Genomic DNA, 20,877 nt, shown 5'->3' on the forward strand with positions numbered 1-20,877 from the left:
TTAGAGAGAGAGCAGAAGCAGAGGGAGGAGTTGGGGGAAGGGTTGGGGGAGGGGTATGGAGGGGCAGGCTCCCCACTGAGCAGGGAGCCTCACACAGGACTCCATTCCAGGACCTTGAGATCATGACCTGAGCCAAACAAAATTGGTGCCCCAATTTTTAAGACTTTTTGATCTGACCTTTCCCATGCTAGTCTGAGGCCTTCTTTGCTTCTGATGGCCTATGGCAAATTGAAATCCAGACTCTAGGCCATCAGGGAATCAACAGATCTCTTCAGGGCAAATGCTGCTTCATACTCACTCTCCTATTCCTCTTCCTTTGCCATCTCTGGCTATTCTGACTCCTTTACTGTCAGCTCTGTCACGCTTTGAAAAAGTGTTTTTTTTGTGTGTGTATTTGTTAAAATCTCACCCAGCGCTTATGGTGTTTTATATTTAGAGAAGTCTCTGCACATCTCATCTTTCATAATGTCAAAAACAAAATCCTATAAATATTTTGTATAAAATAGTTTATATGTAAATATGTAATATGTACATATTAATATTTAATATAAAATTATATATGCTCTTTAGTATTTAATTCTCTATTAACTGTACCTTCACAGCCCAGTTCATAAGTCAGACTGTTGTCTGTCACCCCCAGTGCATCAGGTCTCCTGAGGAGAGGACAGGCGTTCCATGAGGAGGAGGGGTTGACCATAGCCACTTCACTTACTAAAATAGGACTCTTTCTGTGTCAGTTTCACCAGAAACCCCAAAGGCTGAGAACAAAACAGTAGGCGCCAAGTCTGTCCACATTCTAAAGAGAGGAGGAGCTAGGTCACCTATGCTGCCCGTGCTAAGAGACTGTGAAATGGATCCTGGGAAGCACTAGCTCACTATTGGGAAGGATTAGCTCGGCATCCACCCCAGGAGATGTAAGAGAATGTAAGAGGATTTCTGTGGACATCCTTGTCAGTATGCTGGATGTTTCCCGAAGTCTCCCCAACCAGGAAAGGGTGGGGCTGCTTCCTCTTTGCCTCGTGCCAAATGAGGGGGCACTTCAAGAGGACCGTTTGAAGAGCTTGACACATCCTGTGGAGTCTGAGGGACACAGGGACCGGTGTCTGACTCCCTCCTAAAAGCCTAAAGACAACCCGTCGGTGGCCAACTCCTTGAGAAGACGAGCCTGGGTTCAGAATGGAATGGCTTGCACGCCCAAAGCTGCTGAGTTCCTGTGGGCCTGATGTAGTTCTCAAGAAAGGAGTGAAGTTCGCTCATTTTAAGAAGGAATCCAGCTGAAGGGAACCTCTGGAGGCTGGAGATGACATCAGTGGCGGGGAGCCTGGGGTAGGAATCCGAGTAACTAGAGAAGGTGTGGCCTACAGAGGAACTTCAGGTGAGAGATGGCGGGGTTGGATAGGGTCTGGAGAACCCAGGAGGAAGCACGTGTGAGGAAAGCTCCTCCCAGAGGACACTAGCACCAGATGGCAGGTCTGCCACTTGAGTAGGGACAGCAGGCCCAGAACAGCCGCCGCTGGGAAGAGGAAGTGTGTGTGGCAAATCAGAATGGCGCTGACCGTGACCCCCGCCCTCCCTCAGATGGGCCATGCTGGGGAAGGGGAGAAGTTGGAAATTAACTGACATTTGAAGTTTTACTAGATGACTGGGTGAGACTTGCCAATGCCCAGGAAGAGAGGCTATTTCTGAAATGACGAGGGGAGGCTGGTCTCTTTTGCAGAGGCTGGAAAAGCCGGAGCTGTCATCCAGGCAGAAGGAAAAAACAAAGCATCACAGCAGGCTTGTAGGGGCGCTCTTGAGAGCATAAAGTGGCTGTCTCTTGACCCCTGACAAGTCTAGCTTGTTCCACAAACAGGCCGTGTCTGAGGAGAAAAGAGCAGATCAGGGAGACAGAGAAGCTGGCCGTGTCCTCCACCCTTCTTGGCCCAGGGCAGCCGCAGCCGACAACGGAGAGAAGTTCTATGGGTGAAGTTTGGAATTTTAAATGTCATACAGCCTGGATTTTCTTAAAACCAAAGAAAAACAGCTAATCGTCCTGTTAGCTCTTGGAATAGCTGCGTGAACCATCACAATTTTATGCTGGCGAGGAGGAATTCAGCCAGGAGGTTTGCGAGCCACGGTGGGGAGAGGAATAGATCGCTGCGCTCTGCCTGCATCGAGCATGTCGGCTTGCTTGTTCATAGTCCCACTTACTTCTTTTACAACATACTGCAGTTTGTAGGCGACAGGAGGTGATTGGTTAGGTTAACGTGATGAAAAGTAATACCTTTCAACAGAAGACATTACTATGTAATGCAAAGTAGCCGTGAAAATCCTATAAACTGCCAAGAGACAGTGATTATCTTGTTGGGAAGTATTCACAGGAGTTTTACAACTGAAAAATTAATTGCTATTTTTCTTTTACAAGAGAGGCAAGTGTTTCTTTTTTTTTTTTTTTTTAAAGATTTTACTTATTTATTTGAGAGAGAGACAGTGAGAGAGAGCATGAGCGAGGAGAAGGTCAGAGGGAGAAGCAGACTCCCCGTGGAGCTGGGAGCCTGATGCGGGACTCGATCCCGGGACTCCGGGATCATGACCTGAGCCGAAAGCAGTTGTCCAACCAACTGAGCCACCCAGGCGTCCCGAGGCAAGTGTTTCTTAATTGCCTTTCTTTTCCATGAGGATGAGACACGATCGGGGGGACGCTCCTGCGGGGTCCCCAGTCTTTTGTTAGCCAGCATTCGCCCCCGCAGCTGTGTGTGTTGCTCTCGCTCTCCGTGGTCCAGGGACCGGAATTATGGGAATGATGCCTCCCATACTCCTTTGCCTTCAAGGTTCTGGATGTACTTTCTTTCTGCTGGTATATGCAGGTGAGATTTTTGTAGGTGGGAAGAAAAAGTGGGATTACTTTTTTCTTTGGCAGCACCTAGCAAAATGGGTAGGTCACGGTAGACTTCAAGTTCTCCTCTAGGGTCTAGTTGATCTGTGAGCCCTCATGTTGGCAACTGGGGCAGATCTGATCAGCAGTGGGGGTTCCTTGCATTTTTCTGACTTGGGTAACCGCCCCAACCTCCTAGTAACTGCTTAGACCTGCTGAACCGTGGTGGCAACTTCCCAAAACTCGTCCAGTCCTCCTAAACATGCCCTAAGCTTCTTAATGCCCTGTTTGCTTGGAAGGTCTGCAGCGGGCTCTCTCTTGCTGATGGACCCCTGATGGTCACAGCGTCTAGTAGCTGGTATTGTGAAGGAAATGAAGCTGAATGGGTCCCTTAAGTTAGAAGTCATTTTTTAAAGCTACAAAAGAGGTATTAACTGCTTTTTTTTTTTTTTAAAGAAACGTATGAGATGAAGAGAGAAATTTGAAAATTGGTCTTTAGAAATACTTATCACTATGTGATTCTGTTGCCCTAAATGATGTGTTAAACCAACATTTTCAAAATACTGAAAAGTACTGAGTTACATTGTTTTCAATAAAATAAACACTACTCTTTCTTTGCTGAGAGAACGTAGGACTTTTTTTTTTACCGTTAGTAAATAAAATAAAAATATTTTCCAACTGTTGTGTATTTCATTTTTTAAAACAGCCTTTTAATTCTATTTTGTGCATATTTTTAACATATGTACTCTATGTCTCAGTAGTGCATGTATATAGTTTAAAAATAAATGCAAACACTTATGGGGTAGATGCAAGATTTTTACCACTGGCCACCTAATCAAAAAAGTTTAGGGGGGCATCTGTCTGGCTCGGTCAGTGAGCTCAAGCCCCATGTTGGGTGTAGAGTTTAAGTGAGTAAATAATGAAATTATCCTCATTAAAAAATGAGATCACCGCTTTCAGACACACATCTAGAGTGTCACAAGGGATGGAACCAGGGCCTTCACGTGTATATTCTCTTAGATATGCCCTCTTTCATTAGTCCTGGCGCTTTCCCACCAAAAACTCCCCCAGATTCCCATGTGACTGGCCAGGTCGCTAAGTAACTGCTGTAGTTGGAGAGTTAAGACTGAATCCTCTGGGTCTGTTCCCTCAGTTTCACTGGGCATAGAACACTTGTCCCAGAGCACCTCCTCTTCCCTTATGGGGCTTGAAGGACAGAATGGTGGTCTTGTGATTGTTGGGAGAGTGGAGACTGGGTATCTCTACTTAAATGTACGGCCACTGTCCCACCCTGACATATGCACACACACAGGCTCAAGACACTGGATCCTTCCATCAGCTGGATCTCTGCCCAAATGTCACCAAATCGGCAAAGACAACCCTGAATGTATATGAAGCAGGAGGTTGCAATCTGCTGCCCTGAGCTTTCCTTTTCTCCGTAGCACTCACCACTGGTTGATAAATTTGATGTTTGATCTGATTACTGTCTGTCTTTCTGAATGGAAACTTCACGAGTATGGAAGTTTCACTTTTGTTTGCTTTTGCTTCCCTAGCATCTAGAAGAGTGCTTGACTCATAGCAGATGCTTAATAAAAATTCACCGTGTGATCAAATAGTTGCTTTCCCAACCACCCTTGACCAAAACCTAGGAATAGGATCCAGGCCATGCTAATGAGAAGTCCTCACCCAGAATGTGGCGCTTAGGTAAAGATGTTATCTGTTGTAGTCCAAGTAAAAGCACAGAAACCACAGGCTATAGCCAGTGTCCTGGAGCAGCAGCTCTGGTGTCCTGGCACCCAGTTCCTGTCCACTGTCATTGTGTCTGACTTGCAAGCTATTATAGCAGTTGTTTTCACTGGATCGGATCGGAAGCAGGATTCTGGGTGAGATCTTTGTCTGTGTGGCTTCTAAGTCTGGTCTCTGGCCTTATCAGGAAATTCTGAAAATTACCCTGCATCGTTTTAATAAAAATCCATTTTTTGCTATAACTTAAAAAATATATTTTTAAAAATACGCTTTGGTGTTAGATTGCCTGGAGCCAAACACCAGCTTTCCACAGACGGTTGATCATGCTGACTAAACCACGAAACTATTCTGAGATTGTTCCCACATTTGTAAGTGGATAAAATGAGATACTATCTCATAGGATTGTGGTGAAGGTCAAGTGAAACATTGCCTGTAAAGTGCTCCGGGATGTCATCATTCACACACTTGCAATCCTAGGTTATATAAGGCCAACAGAAGGGTTTTATTTGATAAACTGTTTTTTAACATGATCAGTAACATTTAAGAGTTAGGGCATTTCATAAAAATGCTGGATTTACAATTATTGAAAAGTCAGTGGCTCTGGCAACACTGGCAACACTTTCCTACTTTGCAACAGAGATTGAGCTGAAAAGCAGCTAGCTCCTTTGCAGGATGTAGGAACCCATCTGGCCAGTTTTACATTTGTATTACCCGCCTGGTCTCTGCTGTAGGGTTTTGAGTTTGTAGCCTTGCAATTAGGAACCTAAAGACTTTCCAAAGCTGCAAAACTGAGAAATTTGGCTAAATTGTTCCCACAAACTTTTTCAGACTGATTTGCTGTTTTGTTGTTACAGAGTACTTTCAAAACTTAGCGGAATCATTCCCAAACAACAGCCTCTTATCACCTTTAATGATTCTTGGAGTTAACGGGGCTTAGCTGGGCAAGTCTCTGCTCTATCCGGCAGAGACTGTGGTCTTTGCAAGTGCTGCTGGATTAGGAAATTCAAGATGGTTTACACATGCCTTTCTTGGGGTGCCTGGGTGGCTCAGTTAGTTAAGCAACTGCTTTTGGCTCAGGTCATGAGCCTGGAGTCCCAGGATTCAGTCCCACATCAGGCTCCTTGCTTGGCAGGGAGTATGCTTCTCTCTCTGACCCTCCCCCTTCTCATGCTCGCTCTCTCAAATAAATAAAATCTAAAACAAAAACAAAAAAACTCAGCAGAGAGCTCACTTGGTGCTATCTCAGTACTCCTCCACAGGCCTTGGGGATCTTGCAGCCTGGTAGCTAGATAAGACGCAGAAGTGAAAGTTGCTAGTTTTAAGGCCTGGTCTTGGATAGATGGCCTAGAATTTCACTTCTGCTGTATTCTGTTGGTCAAAGCTAATCAGAAGGCCCGCTCAGATTCAAGAGGGGGAGGGGTGGGTGGGATGGTAAATAAGCTTTACCTCTTTTTTTTAAACTGGTGAAATTTTTTTTTTTTTTTTTTTTTTTTTTTAGATTTTATCTGTTTATTTGTCAGAGAGAGAGAGTGTGAGCACACAAGTAGGGGGAGCAGCAGCCAGAAGGAGAAGCCTTGCAGGGAGCCCAATGCAGGACTCGATCCCAGGAGATCATGACCTGAGCAGAAGGCAGACACTTAACCCACTGAGCCACCCAGGCATCCCAAGCTTCATCTCTTGATGTTAGGAGCAAGTTATGTATAAAAAGAGAAGACTCTTGGAAGCCCATCTTTGGAGGCTAGTGGCTACAAATAGCTAACATTTCATGATTATTTACTCTTTGCGTAAGAATGGCTTAGAGCAGAAGAAAAGGGCCTCTTGGCCATTTAGTAAAAAGGAATTGAGAATTAGTAATTACTCTGTACCACAACATATAAAGTTATAGAAGGCCTATTTCCAATAAATTCTCCCACTTCCTCAGAGCTGGCTTAAATTTGCTATATCTTAGAAAGCTAGTTAAACAAATTTATAGTTTAATAACAAATATTCAGCTGACTAAATTTGAAAGATTTAATTGGCTTTATTAATCAAGTCATAAAACAGGTAGCATCCCATCCAGCAAGTATAGGGGAGCTCCAAAGGGCTACAGAAAACGAAAGGCTTTTTAAAGATAGAAATAGTTACAAAAAGGGAATTATTAGCTAAGAATCCATTGTTTTAAGCAATGCTGCCTTCCTGAGGGTAATGGAAGGAGTCTATCAATTTCCTAGTGCTGACCAGTAAATTTCCATACTGACTGGTTATAGGTTCAATTCCTTTTCTTTCTTCTTTCTTTTCTTTTCAAATTTATTTAACAGAGAGAGAGAGATCACAAGTAGGCAGAGAGCGAGGCAGAGAGAGAGGGGGGAAGCAGGCTTCCCACTGTGCAGGGAGCCTGATGTGGGGCTGGATTCAAAGACCCTGAGATCATGACCTGAGCCAAAGGCAGAGGCTTAACCCACTGAGCCACCCAGGTGCCCCATAGGTTCAATTTCTGAGGGTTTCTAACTGCAGTCAGGTTAAGTGTTAATTCTTGGTTTACTGACTTGGGGCCTTAATCTAAGTGAGGCCATTTTCAGCCTGTGGTTTTCTAGTTAACAATATTAAGAAATGAATAACTGATAACATTCTCCCCAAACCCTAATTCATTCATATTAAGTCATTCTAGTCTGGTCTCCTCCTATGTTCATGCTGTAAGTGTCAGGATTCTAGCCGGATTATGAACTGTTCCCTCGAAACTGGCCACAGCTAAATCTGGTGAACCCTGACAAGGACCCAAGAGGAGGGAGCTGTTAGAAATGGGAATTCAGGGGCACCTGGGTGGCTCAGTGGGTTAAGCCACTGCCTTTGGCTCAGGTCTTGATCTCAGGGTCCTCGGATCGAGTCCCGCATCGGGCTCTCTGCTCAGCAGGGAGCCAGCTTCTCTCTGGCTGCCTCTCTGTCTACTTGTGATTTCTCTCTGTCAAATAAATAAATCTTAAAAAAAAAAAAAAAAAGTGGGAATTCATTATCTCAGGGGCTGGGATCAACCCCCCCAGTCAGGCTTCCTGCTCAGCGGGGAGCCTGCTTCTCCCTCTTCCTCTGCCCCCTTCCCTCCACGCTCTCCTTCAAATGAATGAATAAAATCTTGGAAAAGGAAGAAAAAAAAAAAAGTGGGACTTCAGGAATCTGACCAGTTGCTTCTTGGAGAGGAGACACAGGTATCCTATGTGTAAGAGGTGCGATTCACACGTCATCTAGAGACCCTCCAGAAGCGCGGAGGTTTTAACTTGACCATACTACCCACAAAGGCCTAGGGCAGTTCCTGACCTAGACTTGAAAACGAGGAAAACTGGAAGCCCAAAAGGTAAATAGGAATGTTAACACAAAATGGTTCAACCTCCGGCGGAGAGAGCAACAGGAATGGAGGAAAGACAACGAGAGAAGCTGGGGCGCCAGGCGCGAGAGAAGCTGGGGTACCAGGCGCAAAGGCGTGAGGAAACGAGGAGAGATGACGGTTACGACACAGGAAAGGGTCCGAAAGTTTCAGGGGCAGGAGGGAGCCACTGCGAGATTTTAAAAGAGGAGTTAAGGTTGCTGATAATGAGAGGTGACTTGCCCAAGCTGCACAATTAGGACCAGAGCCAGAAAAAAGAGGTCCTAATTATTTCGGATTAGCTAATTTCCAGCGAATTAATAAATCAATCCCCGCTGTCCCACGTTTATCTTACACCCGGCAACTCTAAACGTAACACACACGTCCCCTACTCGCCAATGGCTTTGCGGAAATGGCCTCAGCGCTTCAACCGGAAACAGAAAGTGACCGATGCGGACGCCACCTAACGGCGGGTTGGGGGCAAGCGAAATCCGGAAAGCCGCAACACCGGAAGGGGCCGCCTGTTTCCGGTAAAAATCCGACGCCGGAGAAGCTCAGAGGGCGAGTCTCCGAGCTTCGACCAGTGTACCCAGCGCGCTCTGCTCCGCGACATCGCTTGCCCACTTTTGCGCAGGCGCAGGGGTACGGAGCAGGCAAACGCGGACGCAAAACCGTGCGCGCGCCCGTTCTCCGTCCGGCTCAGCGGTGCTGTTTCGAGGGTAAAGCCTTTGGAGCTGGAACGCGGGCTCTTGTTCGCTGAACTACAACTCCCAGCATGCCTCACCCCTCATGTTGGTACTAGGTGTGGTGTCTTAGGATAGGTTAAAAGGCGTCCTAGATGACGATGACGTACCAAAGAGGAAAAAAGAATTGAATACGTTGCTGGAGCAACTCGTTCACAGAAGCCCCAGTGGCCTAATGGATAAGGCATTGGCCTCCTAAGCCAGGGATTGTGGGTTCGAGTCCCATCTGGGGTGGTTAGCTTTTCGTCCTCAAAATAACTTTTACCGTTTTTAGAGAACTACATCGAAATATGCTAACTTAATTTTACTTTCTTAAAAATGGGAAGGATATGTGTGGTTTTCCTAGGTGATGGGCTACAGTTTGAGAGAATAAGAATATTCCCATTTCCTTCTTCCGAGTCGTATAGTGCCGTGAGATTTCTGGGAAGTCAGTACTTTGAATTCTGCTATCCCCTCTAGGTACCAAAACGTATCTTTCGTGTTATGTTTAAAATCAGCACCCACTCCCACCAGGCGCACTTATTCTCGAGACTCAGCGGTCAGCTAATGACGTTTTAAATGACGCAGTCAGCAAAGAACCTTTCCCCTAGCCCAGCCTTTCTCGCTTTTTCTTACGGACCCGGTGAGTCAGTTAAACTCGGCTTTCGTTTGCTTTTCCCTTAACTCCTTAGGATGCCACTCGGTGTTTGATTAGTAAGGCCCCGCAGAGAAGGGAAGTGAGATACTCCACTACTCTGCATTCGATGGGGGGGACCCAGTAGTCAGCGTCCGATTGTACCATTTAGCGGCTGAGCTGGGGGGGGGGAAGAGTTAGAGGGGGCGTAGGGCGCCATTGGGCATCGCGCTCCGAGGACGGGAAAATGGCGGCCCTGGGGTCCCCTGCGCGCACTTTACGAGGTCTTCTACGGGAATTGCGCTACATGAACGAGGCCACGGGCCGACCCTATCGCGACACCGCGGCCTATCGGTACCTCGTGAAAGCTTTCCGTGCACATCGGGTACGGAAGCCTGATTCGGGTTCCTGAGTCCAGCGTCCTTTCCACTGGGGGTGGGAGTGGGGCTGGGGGTGGGAGTGGGTGGGGAATATGGGCAGGGGTTGGGAGCACTGGGGCTCAGCGCCTGCATTTCATGGCAGCGACCCTCCCACCCAGCCCGGGTTCTGGCCAAACAGATCCAGGCCCTAGGCCGGGTCTCCCAGGAACTAACCAAGGACCAGCCGAACAGGAAAGTGGCCGTGGAATGGAGACGTCCCGAGGATTTTATTGGCTGGGCTTCTGCAGGTGCGGAGGAGAAAGATCAGTGAAGTCGGAGAGATGGGGGAAAAGAAGAGACGTACTTGGAGAGTGTAGGGTTACTAGCTACAGCGTTTATCCACCATTCTCCTCGCCCTTCCTCTAGTAGTTATTCTGAAAACCAGTGTTTGATGCAGAAAAGAGAACTGTAATAAGATGAGGAATAGTAGCTCGGCAGACACTGTTGTATCCCGTACCCCATTTAAGGAAATGGTGCCTTGTAGAGCTGAACTAGAAACCTGCCATGAGATTGTGCTGCCCCAACATTAACGTGGTTATCTGACCAGATACATTTTTTTCCTTCCATAGCAGATAAATTTGAACATATGGGAAGCCATCCTTGGGAAATTCCTTTGTGAATCCCACACTCCATATTCCCCTTAGGCAAGAGCAGGTGGAAGCGATTTTATTTTTCAAGTGGGACAACTGAGGCTCAGGGACACTGACCAGTGAGGGTACATGCATAGGAACAGCTAGAACCTCCGTTCACAGAGTTCTTTCGTTTAATTGTTGCCTGTGGAGTTTCGGATCAGGCTTCGAAGGAAGTTGAAAGGAATCTCTGAAATATAGGTTAGAGAGTCACTTTGCGCTCTAGGGTAGGTAGCCTACTGTCATTTGAACAATGTGGGGAAAAAGGAGAACCAGCATTTCGCTCAATCTTTTGAGCCATGGAAGTTAGAGTGCAATATTTTATTTTATTTTATTTTTTTAAAAAGATTTTATTTATTTATTTGACAGAGAGATCACAAGTAGGCAGAGAGGCAGGCAGAGTGAGAGGGGAGAAGCAGGCTCGCCACCGAGCAGAGAGCCCGATGCGGGGCTCAATCCCAGGACCCTGGGACCACGACCCGAGCTGAAGGCAGAGGCTTTAATCCACTGAGCCACCCAGGCGCCCCTAGAGTGCAATATTTTAGAACTAAAATTCAAAAATTAAAAATAGGCATATATTTATGTGGGTAAACTCTATGCCCAACATGGGACTAAAATTCAAAATTTTCCTTTTTCTTAAGATTTATTAGAGAGAGAGAGTGGGCAAGTGGCAGAGGAAAAGGGAGAGAGCAAGAGTCTCAAGCAGACTCCACGCTAAGTGTGGAGCTGCCACTGGGCTTGATCCCGGGACCCCAAAACCATGACCTGAGCTGAAAAACCAAGTCTAATGCCTAGCTGACTGAGCCACCCAGTCACCTCTAAAATTCAGAAATTTTTAAAAGGCCAAAATGGTAGGGACTTTAGGAACTTGCCTAAAATTATGAATAAGATGCACATGAATCCTGTCTTTTAAGACAAAGCTTGCAGTCCAACTGAGGAGCCTTACAGCAAAGCACTTAATAAACAATAGGAGGTCCTCCTATAAAGAAGTAGTGGGATTTCAGGAGGAAAGTCAAGGGTGGGGTTGCAGGGCAGAAGGAGAGAGAGAGAAAAGAGAGAAGCAGACTCCTCACTGAGCAGGGAGCCGGATTCAGGACTTGATCCCAGGATCCTGGGATCATGACCTGAGCTGAAGTGGATGTTTAACTGACTTGAACCACCCAGGCACCATCATTCTAAGATTTTTAAGGTGACATGATTATAGTTGTACTTTCTGGAGGCAACATTATTCCCTTGAGAGAGGCTTGGTAATGGCTCTCAAATTCCTTGGAAATACATTTGAAATTCATGCCACAAATTCCAGAAATGCATATGAGGCTATGGGGGATGCTTTCTGTTTCTGCTGGCTCAGAGCTAACTCCATAACCATCTACACTCATTTTCTTTATCTTTTCTTAAACTGAAGGGGTTCATTTAGGGAAGAACCTCTGCTTTCTCCTTAGAGAAAATACAGTTTTCTTTTCTTTTTTTTTTTTCAAAGATTTATTTATTGGAGAGCAAGCGAGATGGGACAAGCAGGAGAGGGAGAGAGATCTCAAGCGGCCTCCGCACAGAGCAGCACTCTATCCCAGGACTCTGAGATCATGACCTGAACTGAAACCAAGAGTTGGGTGCTTACCTGACTGAGCCACGTAGGCGCCCTGAGTTTTCTTTTTCATTTGGTCTTTTTTGGTCCTTTTTAGTACTGTGTATACTTTTTTTTTTTTTAAGACTTTAAAAAATTTATTTTTGAGAGAGAGAAGACGACTCCTCACAGAGCAGGGAGCCGGATGCAGGACTCAGTCCGAGGACCCTGGGATCAAGACTTGAGCTGAAGGCAGACACTCAACCCACTAAGCCCCCTCGGCATTCCACTTTCTGTTTATATTGTTGACCCTTCACTTCTCACTCATGATTCAAGCTCAGCTGTGTCAAAATCTGTGTTCTCCTACACTAGTGCAGAATTGCTGTTTCAGATCCTATCAGTTGGGCTTATATAATAGACATGGATATTACCATTTGTTGATATTTGACACTGGTGTTGGTTGCTCATAAATTTTTAATTATAAAAAGTTAAATGATTAAAGATGAATTCTTTTCTCGAGCAGTTGGAGTGCCATTTTCACATATGTGATCTGCACATCTCTGTGTGGGCTCTTCAGATCTTAAACCACAACTTTCTAATTTTCAGATTTTAACCCTACATATTCAAATAAAGAAACGTGAAAGACAGGGGTTTGCATAGGCACTGGTGCCCAGAGATTAATCTGCAGTTAGATATACACGGGCCTCAAGTAACTTGAAGCCATGCACACATCTGTTTCACCTTTCCTGCCCTCTGCTCACAACCTCAGAACACAAAACTAGTCAAGTAAAGGACAGTGTACTAAATCGAGATTAATTATGAAGAAGAGAAAACAAGGTTTGGAGTCATTGGGATCTTCTGAAAGGATATAGTTTCCAGCTACTTACGGTCATTGGAATCTGGATTTGGCAGATGGATAAGTATATAGAAAGTATAATTAAGTGGCACCTGGGTGGCTCAGTGGTTTAAAGCCTCTGCCTTCAGCTCAGGTCATGATCCCAGGGTCCTGGGATCGAGCCCTGCATTGGGCTCTCTGCTCAGCGGGGAGCCTGCTTGCTCCTCTCTTCTTTGCCTGCCTCTCTGCCTGCTTGTGGTCTCTCTCTGTCAAATAAATAAAATCTGAAAAAATAAAAGAATAAGTAATATAAGTATATGCATATTACTTTTATGTATAAAACCTTCATTTTGTTACTGTTGGGGACAAAGCTATTATTTCCAGACAAAATGGTTTTACTTTTCAGTGAAATGAAAGACCTATACCACATTAACCAAAGTCAGAAATATATAAAGTATACTTTCATTTGAAGAGCAGGAAGTTCTATATTTTATTCCTTAGGTGACATTAATGATTATAGTTCCCCATCTCTGCCAGTGGCCAACCATTGAAGTCTCTCTGGGCTTTAGTTTCCTTATTTGTAAAACATTTGCAAGACAAGGGAGTTGAAATAACATTTTTTGGGTATTAAAATCTGAGGACCTCAAACTCTTCAGTGATACTCCGCGTAAAATTCCTCTTCAATTAATTGGAGGTCAGCTTTCTCAATCAACTACAGGGTGTCTCTACATATGTAATTAGTATACACATACACATGTTGATATTTCCTCTCTGCATTTACTTTCACTCTAGAGAATGCTTATGAAATCTTTGTGGCCATGTATCTTGGCTGGGCTGCTAATAAAGTCTGTGACCTTGCTACTTTCTAGGTTACCAGTGAGAAGCTGTGCAGAGCCCAACATGAGCTTCATTTCCAAGCGGCCACCTATCTCTGCCTCCTACGCAGCATTCGAGAACACGTGGCCCTTCATCAGGAATTTCATGGCAAGGGTGAGCGCTCAGTGGAGGAGTCCGCTGGCTTAGTGGGTCTCAAGTTACCCCAGCAGCCTGGAGGGAAGGGCTGGGAGCCATGAGAATGGAGAGAGTCCTTGGATGCTGCCATCATACAAGAATTTAATCATCTTTCAATATGTATTTATCATTAAATTTTTGTTTAAGTTTAGGGTTTTTCTCTGTAATTTTGGTGACCGAGTGTTTCTTAGGGAGGTTTCATCCTTTCAGTGAATTTACTGAACTTCTTGTATTAGGCTGATTGATGCTTCTGATCTACATTTAGAACTATTATTTTTATTTTCAAAGTATGCAAACTTACTGTTTTAAGTAACTCAAATGGTACAGAATATAAAATAAAAGGTGTCTTTTTTCTTATCCCTTGTCCCTACGCTGTTGCATCCCCATTACCAGGTGGAAGCTGTTGCTAACAGTTTGGTGTGTATCTTTCCAGATATTTCCTATATACGAGCATACAATTATATACGTACATACATGCATACATACATATATACGCTTTATTTAAAAATACACAAATATATGTTTAAGGTTCCAACAGAAAGGAGTAACAGATAGGGTTACTGCAGGGAGTTAATGAAGGGGTATATATAGAAAAGTGTGGGCTGAATTACAGTGGGCTGAAGCCTCCAGGGGCTAGCACCATTTGGGGACTATTACCTCCACAGGGTGACAGAATTGACCCTTGTCAGTATAGGAAGATGGCCACCACTCAGGCGGCGGGGAGGGAGTCTACAGAGAGGGAGATGGACTGAGCGTACTGACTTCTGCCTTCTAATCTGTGAAACTGCTCTTCCTCTTGAATTGTCTGTCAGTGTGAAAGGCTCTACCATGCCCTTGGCTGACCAAGTAAATGCTGACTTCATTCTGTGTTCTTGTCCCCCTCCTCTCCATATCGAATCGGCACTTTCTGCTTCTGCGGTGTCCTACTGTCCTTTCCCCCACCGGTCCTCATTGCCTCTCTCCTAGTTCAAGCACTGATGATCTTTTGGCTGAACTATTACACTGTTCTCCTCAATCTTCTCTTTGCTTCTAACATCCTCAAACAGAAATTACTCTTTCTGTCAATCAGCAGCAGGCTTTGTACCCACTTCGTGGTCCATGTCAGTGTCTCATAGGCATGTCTTAAGACTTCTTTTTCCCTGGACTGCAGGGTGCTAAAGAGTAAGGATCATGTCTGATTCATCACTGTGGTCTCCAAAGCACCTTCCACAGTTGACTGTACACGTAGTATTTTGAATACACGGCTCAGTAAGTACTACTCACACGGAGGCGTCCGACCTGAACGGATCTATTCATAAAGCAGTTCAAAACACCATACGAGATTAAAACGAAAACAGCAGTATTATGAGGTCAAACAAGCATTTATTCAATTAATGGATCAAAAAGATAGAAATACTTAACATTTTTTCGCTTGCTTTATTTCATGAGTAGAATATTATCTGAAGATGTTTTACTTTGGTAAAATGAAGAGAGCAGGAGGATTAGAGTAGGTTGATGCTTTGATTTCCTTTATTTATTTATTCTTTAAAATTTTATTTATTTATTTATTTATTTGACAGACAGAGATCACAGGTAGGCAGAGAGGCAGGCAGAGAGAGAGGAAGGGAAGCAGGCTCCCTGCCGAGTAGAAAGCCCGAGGCCATGCGGGTCTCGACCCCAGGACCCTGAGATCATGACCTGAGCCAAAGGCAGAGGCTTTAAACCACTGGCCACACAGGTGCCCCATATTTATCCTAGGATCCTGAGATCCTGACCTGAGCTGAAGGCAGAGGTTTAACCCACTGAGCCGCCCAGGTGCCCCCGCCACCGCCTTTTTAAAAGATTTTATTTATTTATTTGAGAGAGGGAGAGGAAGCAGCAGACTCCCTGCTGAGCACAGCACCCAACTTTGGGCTCAGTCCTGGGGCTCCAGGATCATGACCTGAGCTGAAGGTAGACGCTTAATCCACCAGGCCACCCAGGTGCCCCTCTGGAATAAATCTTTTTTTTTTTTTTTTTTTTTTAAGATTTTATTTATTTATTTGACAGAGAGAAATCACAAGTAGATGGAGAGGCAGGCAGAGAGAGAGAGAGAGGGAAGCAGGCTCTCAGCAGAGAGCCCGATGTGGGACTCGATCCCAGGACCCTGAGATCATGACCTGAGCCGAAGGCACCGGCTTAACCCACTGAGCCACCCAGGCGCCCCTGGAATAAATCTTTTTATAAAAAGATAAAGATGCTTGGGTGGCTCAATTGGTTAAGTGTCTGACTCAGCTCAGGTCACAATCTCATGAGTCATGAGATGGAGCCCCCACATTGGGTTCCATGCTCAGCAGCGAGTCTGTTTAAGGATTCTGTCCCTCTGCCTCTCCCCCACTCTCTCCCAAAATAAATAATAAATCTTAAAAATAAATAAAAACACTCAATTTTTTACACAAATACCTTTACAGCTACTACCTCTTCACAAATTAAGTCATTTAATAAATTGTACTCATTTTCTACGTTTTCGTGTTTTTTAAAAGTTTTTTATTTAAGTAATCTCTTCACTCAACATGGGGCTTGAACTCAGAACCCCAAGATCAAGAGTCACATGTTTCTCTGACTGAGCCAGCGAGGCACCCCTCATTTTCTACATTTTAAAACATGAAATAGGCTGTAGTGACGTATAATTTATATAATAAATATACCCATTTTAAATGTGCAGGTCAGTGAATAAAGACAAGTGCACACATCTGTGTAATAACCCCATTAAAACTATAGAACATTTCCATCAGACCAAAAGTTGCCCTGTGCCCCTCTGTCGTCTATTCCCCTTCCCCACCCCTGGTTGCTGTCAGCATAAATTAGTTTGGCCTGCTTAGGAATTTCATCCAAATGCACTCTATAGTATGTACTCTGGAGTAGGCTTCTTTTGCTTAACATACTAATTTTGAGATTAATAATCCGTGTTGCATCATTTTCTGCATTTTTCACTGCCCAATCATCCTCAGTCCACTGTAATCTGGTTTCTGCCCCTCCACTCTACCTGAACTGCTTCGCAAGGTTACAAATGACCTTCAGGTCATTAAACTCAGGGATCATTCTTTACCTTGCTTGATCTCTAGGAAGGGTCTTGAACTCATGATATCGAGCTCAAGTGTTCAATGCTTTACTTACTGAGCCAATTCGGTGCCACTCTAGGAAGCATTTGACACTAATGACCATTCTTTTTTCTTGTCTTTGATGACATCACATTCTTGTTTTCTTCTCTTGCTCTAGCCATCTGTCTTCAGTTTACGCTCCTGCATGTCCCTAATATGTTTGCATTGTTCAGGTTCAAGTCTAGGTTGTTACCTCACACGTGATATGCTTTCCCTGGGTGAAATCACCTCTACTTCCCAGGCTTCAATTATCATGAACAGGCTACCTCCAGTCCAAGCCCTCCTCTAGCCCTCTATGTCCAGCTGCTTCAAAGACAACACCACTTAGATGATTCAAAGGCATCTCAAATTCAAAGCATCCAAAATGGAACCTCATCATCTTCCCCTATAAGTCTCCTCTGATACTGACACCTGTACTCAGTCGTTCAAAGCAGAAAACAGGGTCATTCTTGACTGCTTTCTCCTTCATACCCTCAGTTAAATAATCACTGAATTAATTAGATTCTACTTCCTAAGAATCCCCTGAATCTCTCTAATACTCTAGTCCAGACCTCTTATCTCTTATTCCTCTTCCTTGAACTACTTGCTTGTCCCTTGTAAATGTAGCACATAAAGGCACAAATTTGGCTTCAGGGCACTTGCCAGTTGTGTAGGTAATAGCTTTGTATTGAAACTGAGCTACACTTTTGGTGGGTTTTTAGGGTTAACACAAAGTCTAGGGCCCACCAGGGTAGGCACTCTAAAAAATCCGCATCCACTTGAATCTAGAACCCTGAAGTTCACCCTCAAAGATGAACTGTAAGTAAAAAAATCCTTGCCAGATTCTCAGCTGATTTTTTTGTCATTTTGATGGTCAAGAGGAATTGAGGCCTTGAACCTGTATTACAGTGGTCCTTGACTAGTAAGGTCTACAGTTACCTATCAGAAAAATAAAAAGCTTTGGAGGAAGATAGCATAATATCCTACTTTGGTTTGTATTATTCCTGTATGTAATTTTTAAAAAAGATTTATTTGTTTATTTATTTGACAGAGAGAAATCATAAGTAGGCAGAGAGGCAGGCAAAGGGAGAGGGGGAAGCAGGCTCCCCACTGAGCAGAGAGCCCGATGCGGGGCTTGATCCCAGGACCCTGAGCCCATTACCTGAGGCGAAGACAGAGGCTTAACCCACTGAGCCACCCAGGCACCCCTCTTATATGTAATTTTTCAAAAATATGGCTCAACATATAAAGATAACCAGACATACAAGAAAACAAAGAGTCCATGAGTGAAAACCAGCAGAAACAACAGGCAACAGAAATATAACTACAAAAAACTTCAGATAATTGGATTTAGCAAACTCAGATTACAAAGAAATTATGTTCAGTAGCGTCAAAGAATAGCCAGGCTTGGAAATTTTACCAGGGAATCAAAAACTATTAAGAAATGACATAGTAGACTTGAAAAAGAAACCAATAAAAATTCTAGAACTGAAAAAATAAATAATTCAGTTGATCTATTTAACAGCAGACTAGATACAGCTGAAAGGAGACTAATGAACTATCACATTTGTCAAAATATCAAGAAGACAGCTTGGCAAGACAAGGTAGAAAATGGAGACTAAAGAGATTACAGTGAAAACCGTCTAATAAACACTTGGGAGTTTCAGAAGTGGATGCGTGAGAAACAATATTTAAGAATAGCTAAACATGGGGTGCCTGGGTGGCTCAGTGGGCTAAAGCCTCTGCCTTTGGCTCAGGTCATGATCCCAGGGTCCTGGAGTCAAGCCCCGAATTGGGCTCTCTGCTCAGCAGGGAGCCTGCTTCCCTTCCTCTCTGTCTGCCTCTCTGCCTGCTTGTGATCTCTGTCTGTTGAATGAATAAATAAAATCTTAAAAAAAAAAAAAAAAAGCTGAATGAACCCTAAAAGCAGAAAAAAAACTAATCCACACCCAGATACACCATAGTAAAATTGCAGGATACCCAGAGTAAAAAGAACAGAATTTTAAAGCAGCCAACTATCTGCAAAGGGGTGACAGACTTCACAGGAGCAATGGAAGGTAAAAGGCAAAAGAAAGGTGGAATGAACATGCTGAAAGAAAGTAAACTCAAACCTAGAATTTTATACCCAATAAAAATACCCACCGGGGTGCCTGGGTGGCTCAGTGGGTTAAAGCCTCTGCCTTTGGCCCGGGTCATGATCCCAGGATCCTGGGATCGAGCCCCGCATCGGGCTCTCTGCTCAGCAGGGAGCCTGCTTCCTCCTCTCTCTGACTGCCTCTCTGCCTACTTGTGATCTCTGTCTGTCAAATAAATAAATAAAATCTTTAAAAAAAAAAAATACCCACCTAGAATTAAGAAAGGGAAAAGAAAGATAGTTTCTGATCAACAGGAATGGGACAGTTTCCCATTAGCAGACCAATGTAAAAGCAAATTCTGAAGCAGATTAGGCAAACTTCTGTAAAAAGCCAGATAGTAAATATGTCAGTCTTGCTGGCCATACAGTATCTGTCACAACCACTCAACAACAATGCTGTGGTAGTGCAACTGCAAAAGCAACTAGAGACAATAGTAAATGAATGAGCCTGGAGGCAGTCCAATGAAACTATTCAGAAAAATGGGCAGTGGGCTGGATTTGGCCTGTGGACTGTAGATTGCTGACTCATGTCCTAAAGTTTAAACTTCAGACAAAAGGGAAGTGATCCCAGATGGAAAGGCAGAGATTCCAGAAGGAATAAAGAGGAAAAAAAAAAAGTGGCAAATGAACAGTATATGAAGTTGGGTTTTAAAGAACATAGAACTAAAACACATGATAATGGGTACATAACTTCAGGAAAGGTTAATTGGAGTTAGTTTTCTAAGTTTTTTGTATTATCTGGGGGAAGTGAAAAGGTACTGGTTAAGAATGCCTATTATAACTTTTAGGGTAACTACTAAAATAAGAATAAAACTTCCAAACTACTAGAAGGGCAGAAAATGGAATGATTAGAAAGCAGACAGGAAAGGAGAGAAAATTGAATTGTTGAGACAAATAGACAAAATAAACTTTAAGCCCAAACATGTAAGTAATTACATGGATATAAATGAATAAATTCAATTATAAGTGAATATCGGATTAAATAAAAAAAAAAAGTATGCTGTTTTTAGGAGACCCATTTAAAATGTAAGCAACCAGATGGGCGCCTGGGTGGCTCAGTGGGTTGGGCCGCTGCCTTCGGCTCAGGTCATGATCTCAGGGTCCTGGGATCGAGTCCCGCATCGGGCTCTCTGCTCAGCAGGGAGCCTGCTTCCCTTCCTCTCTCTCTACCTGCCTCTCCATCTACTTGTGATTTCTCTCTGTCAAATAAATAAATAAAATCTTTAAAAAAAAAAAAAAAAATGTAAGCAACCAGAAAAGTAGGAAGTAAAAAACTAAATTCTCTTCATTAACACATTATTCAACGTGTGGCTCTGCTTTTCACCTAAGGGTATTGTCTCATACTGTATATATGTATATATACTATACCTCCCTCTAGGACAGAATAATCTGTACACTTTTATTTTTATTTATTTTAAGATTTTGTTTGACAGAAACACAGCGAGAGAAGGAACACAAGCAGAGGGAATGGGAGGAGGAGAAGCAGGCTTCCCACGGAGCAGGGAGCCCAATGTGGGACTCAAACCCAGGGCCCTGAGATATGACCTGAGCTGAAGGCAGACGCTTAAGGACTGAGCCACCTAGGAACCCCAGTTTACTGTAAATTGTTTTTAAAGATTTATTTATTTATTTATTTGACAGAGAGAAATCACAAGTAGGCAGAGAGGCAGGCAGAGAGAGAGAGAGGAGGAAGCAGGCTCCCTGCTGAGCAGAGAGCCCGATGCGGGACTCGATCCCAGGACCCTGAGATCATGACCTGAGCCGAAGGCAGCGGCTTAACCACTGAGCCACCCAGGCGCCCTGTAAATTGTTTTTAATGATATTAATAGTTTTGGAGTTGTTGGAATTTTGAGTTCTTTGAATAATTGGAGGGAAACTATTTTGTCAGCTACAAAAG

General features: G+C 44.0%; 2 protein-coding genes and 1 non-coding gene across 3 annotated transcripts in view; all 3 read left to right on the forward strand.

The window, feature by feature from the left end:
• Positions 1-2,406, forward strand: part of UBN2 (ubinuclein 2) — a 100,139-nt gene extending 97,733 nt beyond the window's left edge. The window contains exon 15 of the mRNA XM_059171988.1: positions 738-2,406. Coding sequence (XP_059027971.1) covers positions 738-776 — 39 coding nt within the window. The 3' untranslated portion in view covers positions 777-2,406. The remainder of the gene's footprint in view (positions 1-737) is intronic.
• Positions 2,407-8,838: 6,432 nt separating this feature from the next.
• Positions 8,839-8,911, forward strand: TRNAR-CCU (transfer RNA arginine (anticodon CCU)). Its single transcript has one exon. It is a non-coding gene; the product is annotated as a tRNA-Arg (tRNA).
• Positions 8,912-9,432: 521 nt separating this feature from the next.
• Positions 9,433-14,105, forward strand: FMC1 (formation of mitochondrial complex V assembly factor 1 homolog). Its single transcript, XM_059172006.1, has 2 exons — positions 9,433-9,675; positions 13,607-14,105. Exons 1-2 carry the CDS (start codon positions 9,538-9,540, stop codon positions 13,808-13,810), a joined length of 342 nt encoding a protein of 113 aa, XP_059027989.1. The 5' UTR covers positions 9,433-9,537; the 3' UTR covers positions 13,811-14,105.
• The last annotated feature ends 6,772 nt before the right edge of the window (positions 14,106-20,877 follow it).

The sequence above is a fragment of the Mustela lutreola genome, chromosome 4, assembly GCF_030435805.1.
Source record: "Mustela lutreola isolate mMusLut2 chromosome 4, mMusLut2.pri, whole genome shotgun sequence".
Classification (NCBI taxonomy): Eukaryota; Metazoa; Chordata; class Mammalia; order Carnivora; family Mustelidae; genus Mustela; species Mustela lutreola.

Bases quoted from the DNA above. Each gene is read 5' to 3' on its own strand.
- FMC1 (XM_059172006.1), top strand. From the start codon at position 9,538: ATGGCGGCCCTGGGGTCCCCTGCGCGCACTTTACGAGGTCTTCTACGG. The intron at 9,676-13,606 runs GTACGGAAGCCT...GCTACTTTCTAG, and splicing joins AAGCTTTCCGTGCACATCGG to GTTACCAGTGAGAAGCTGTG.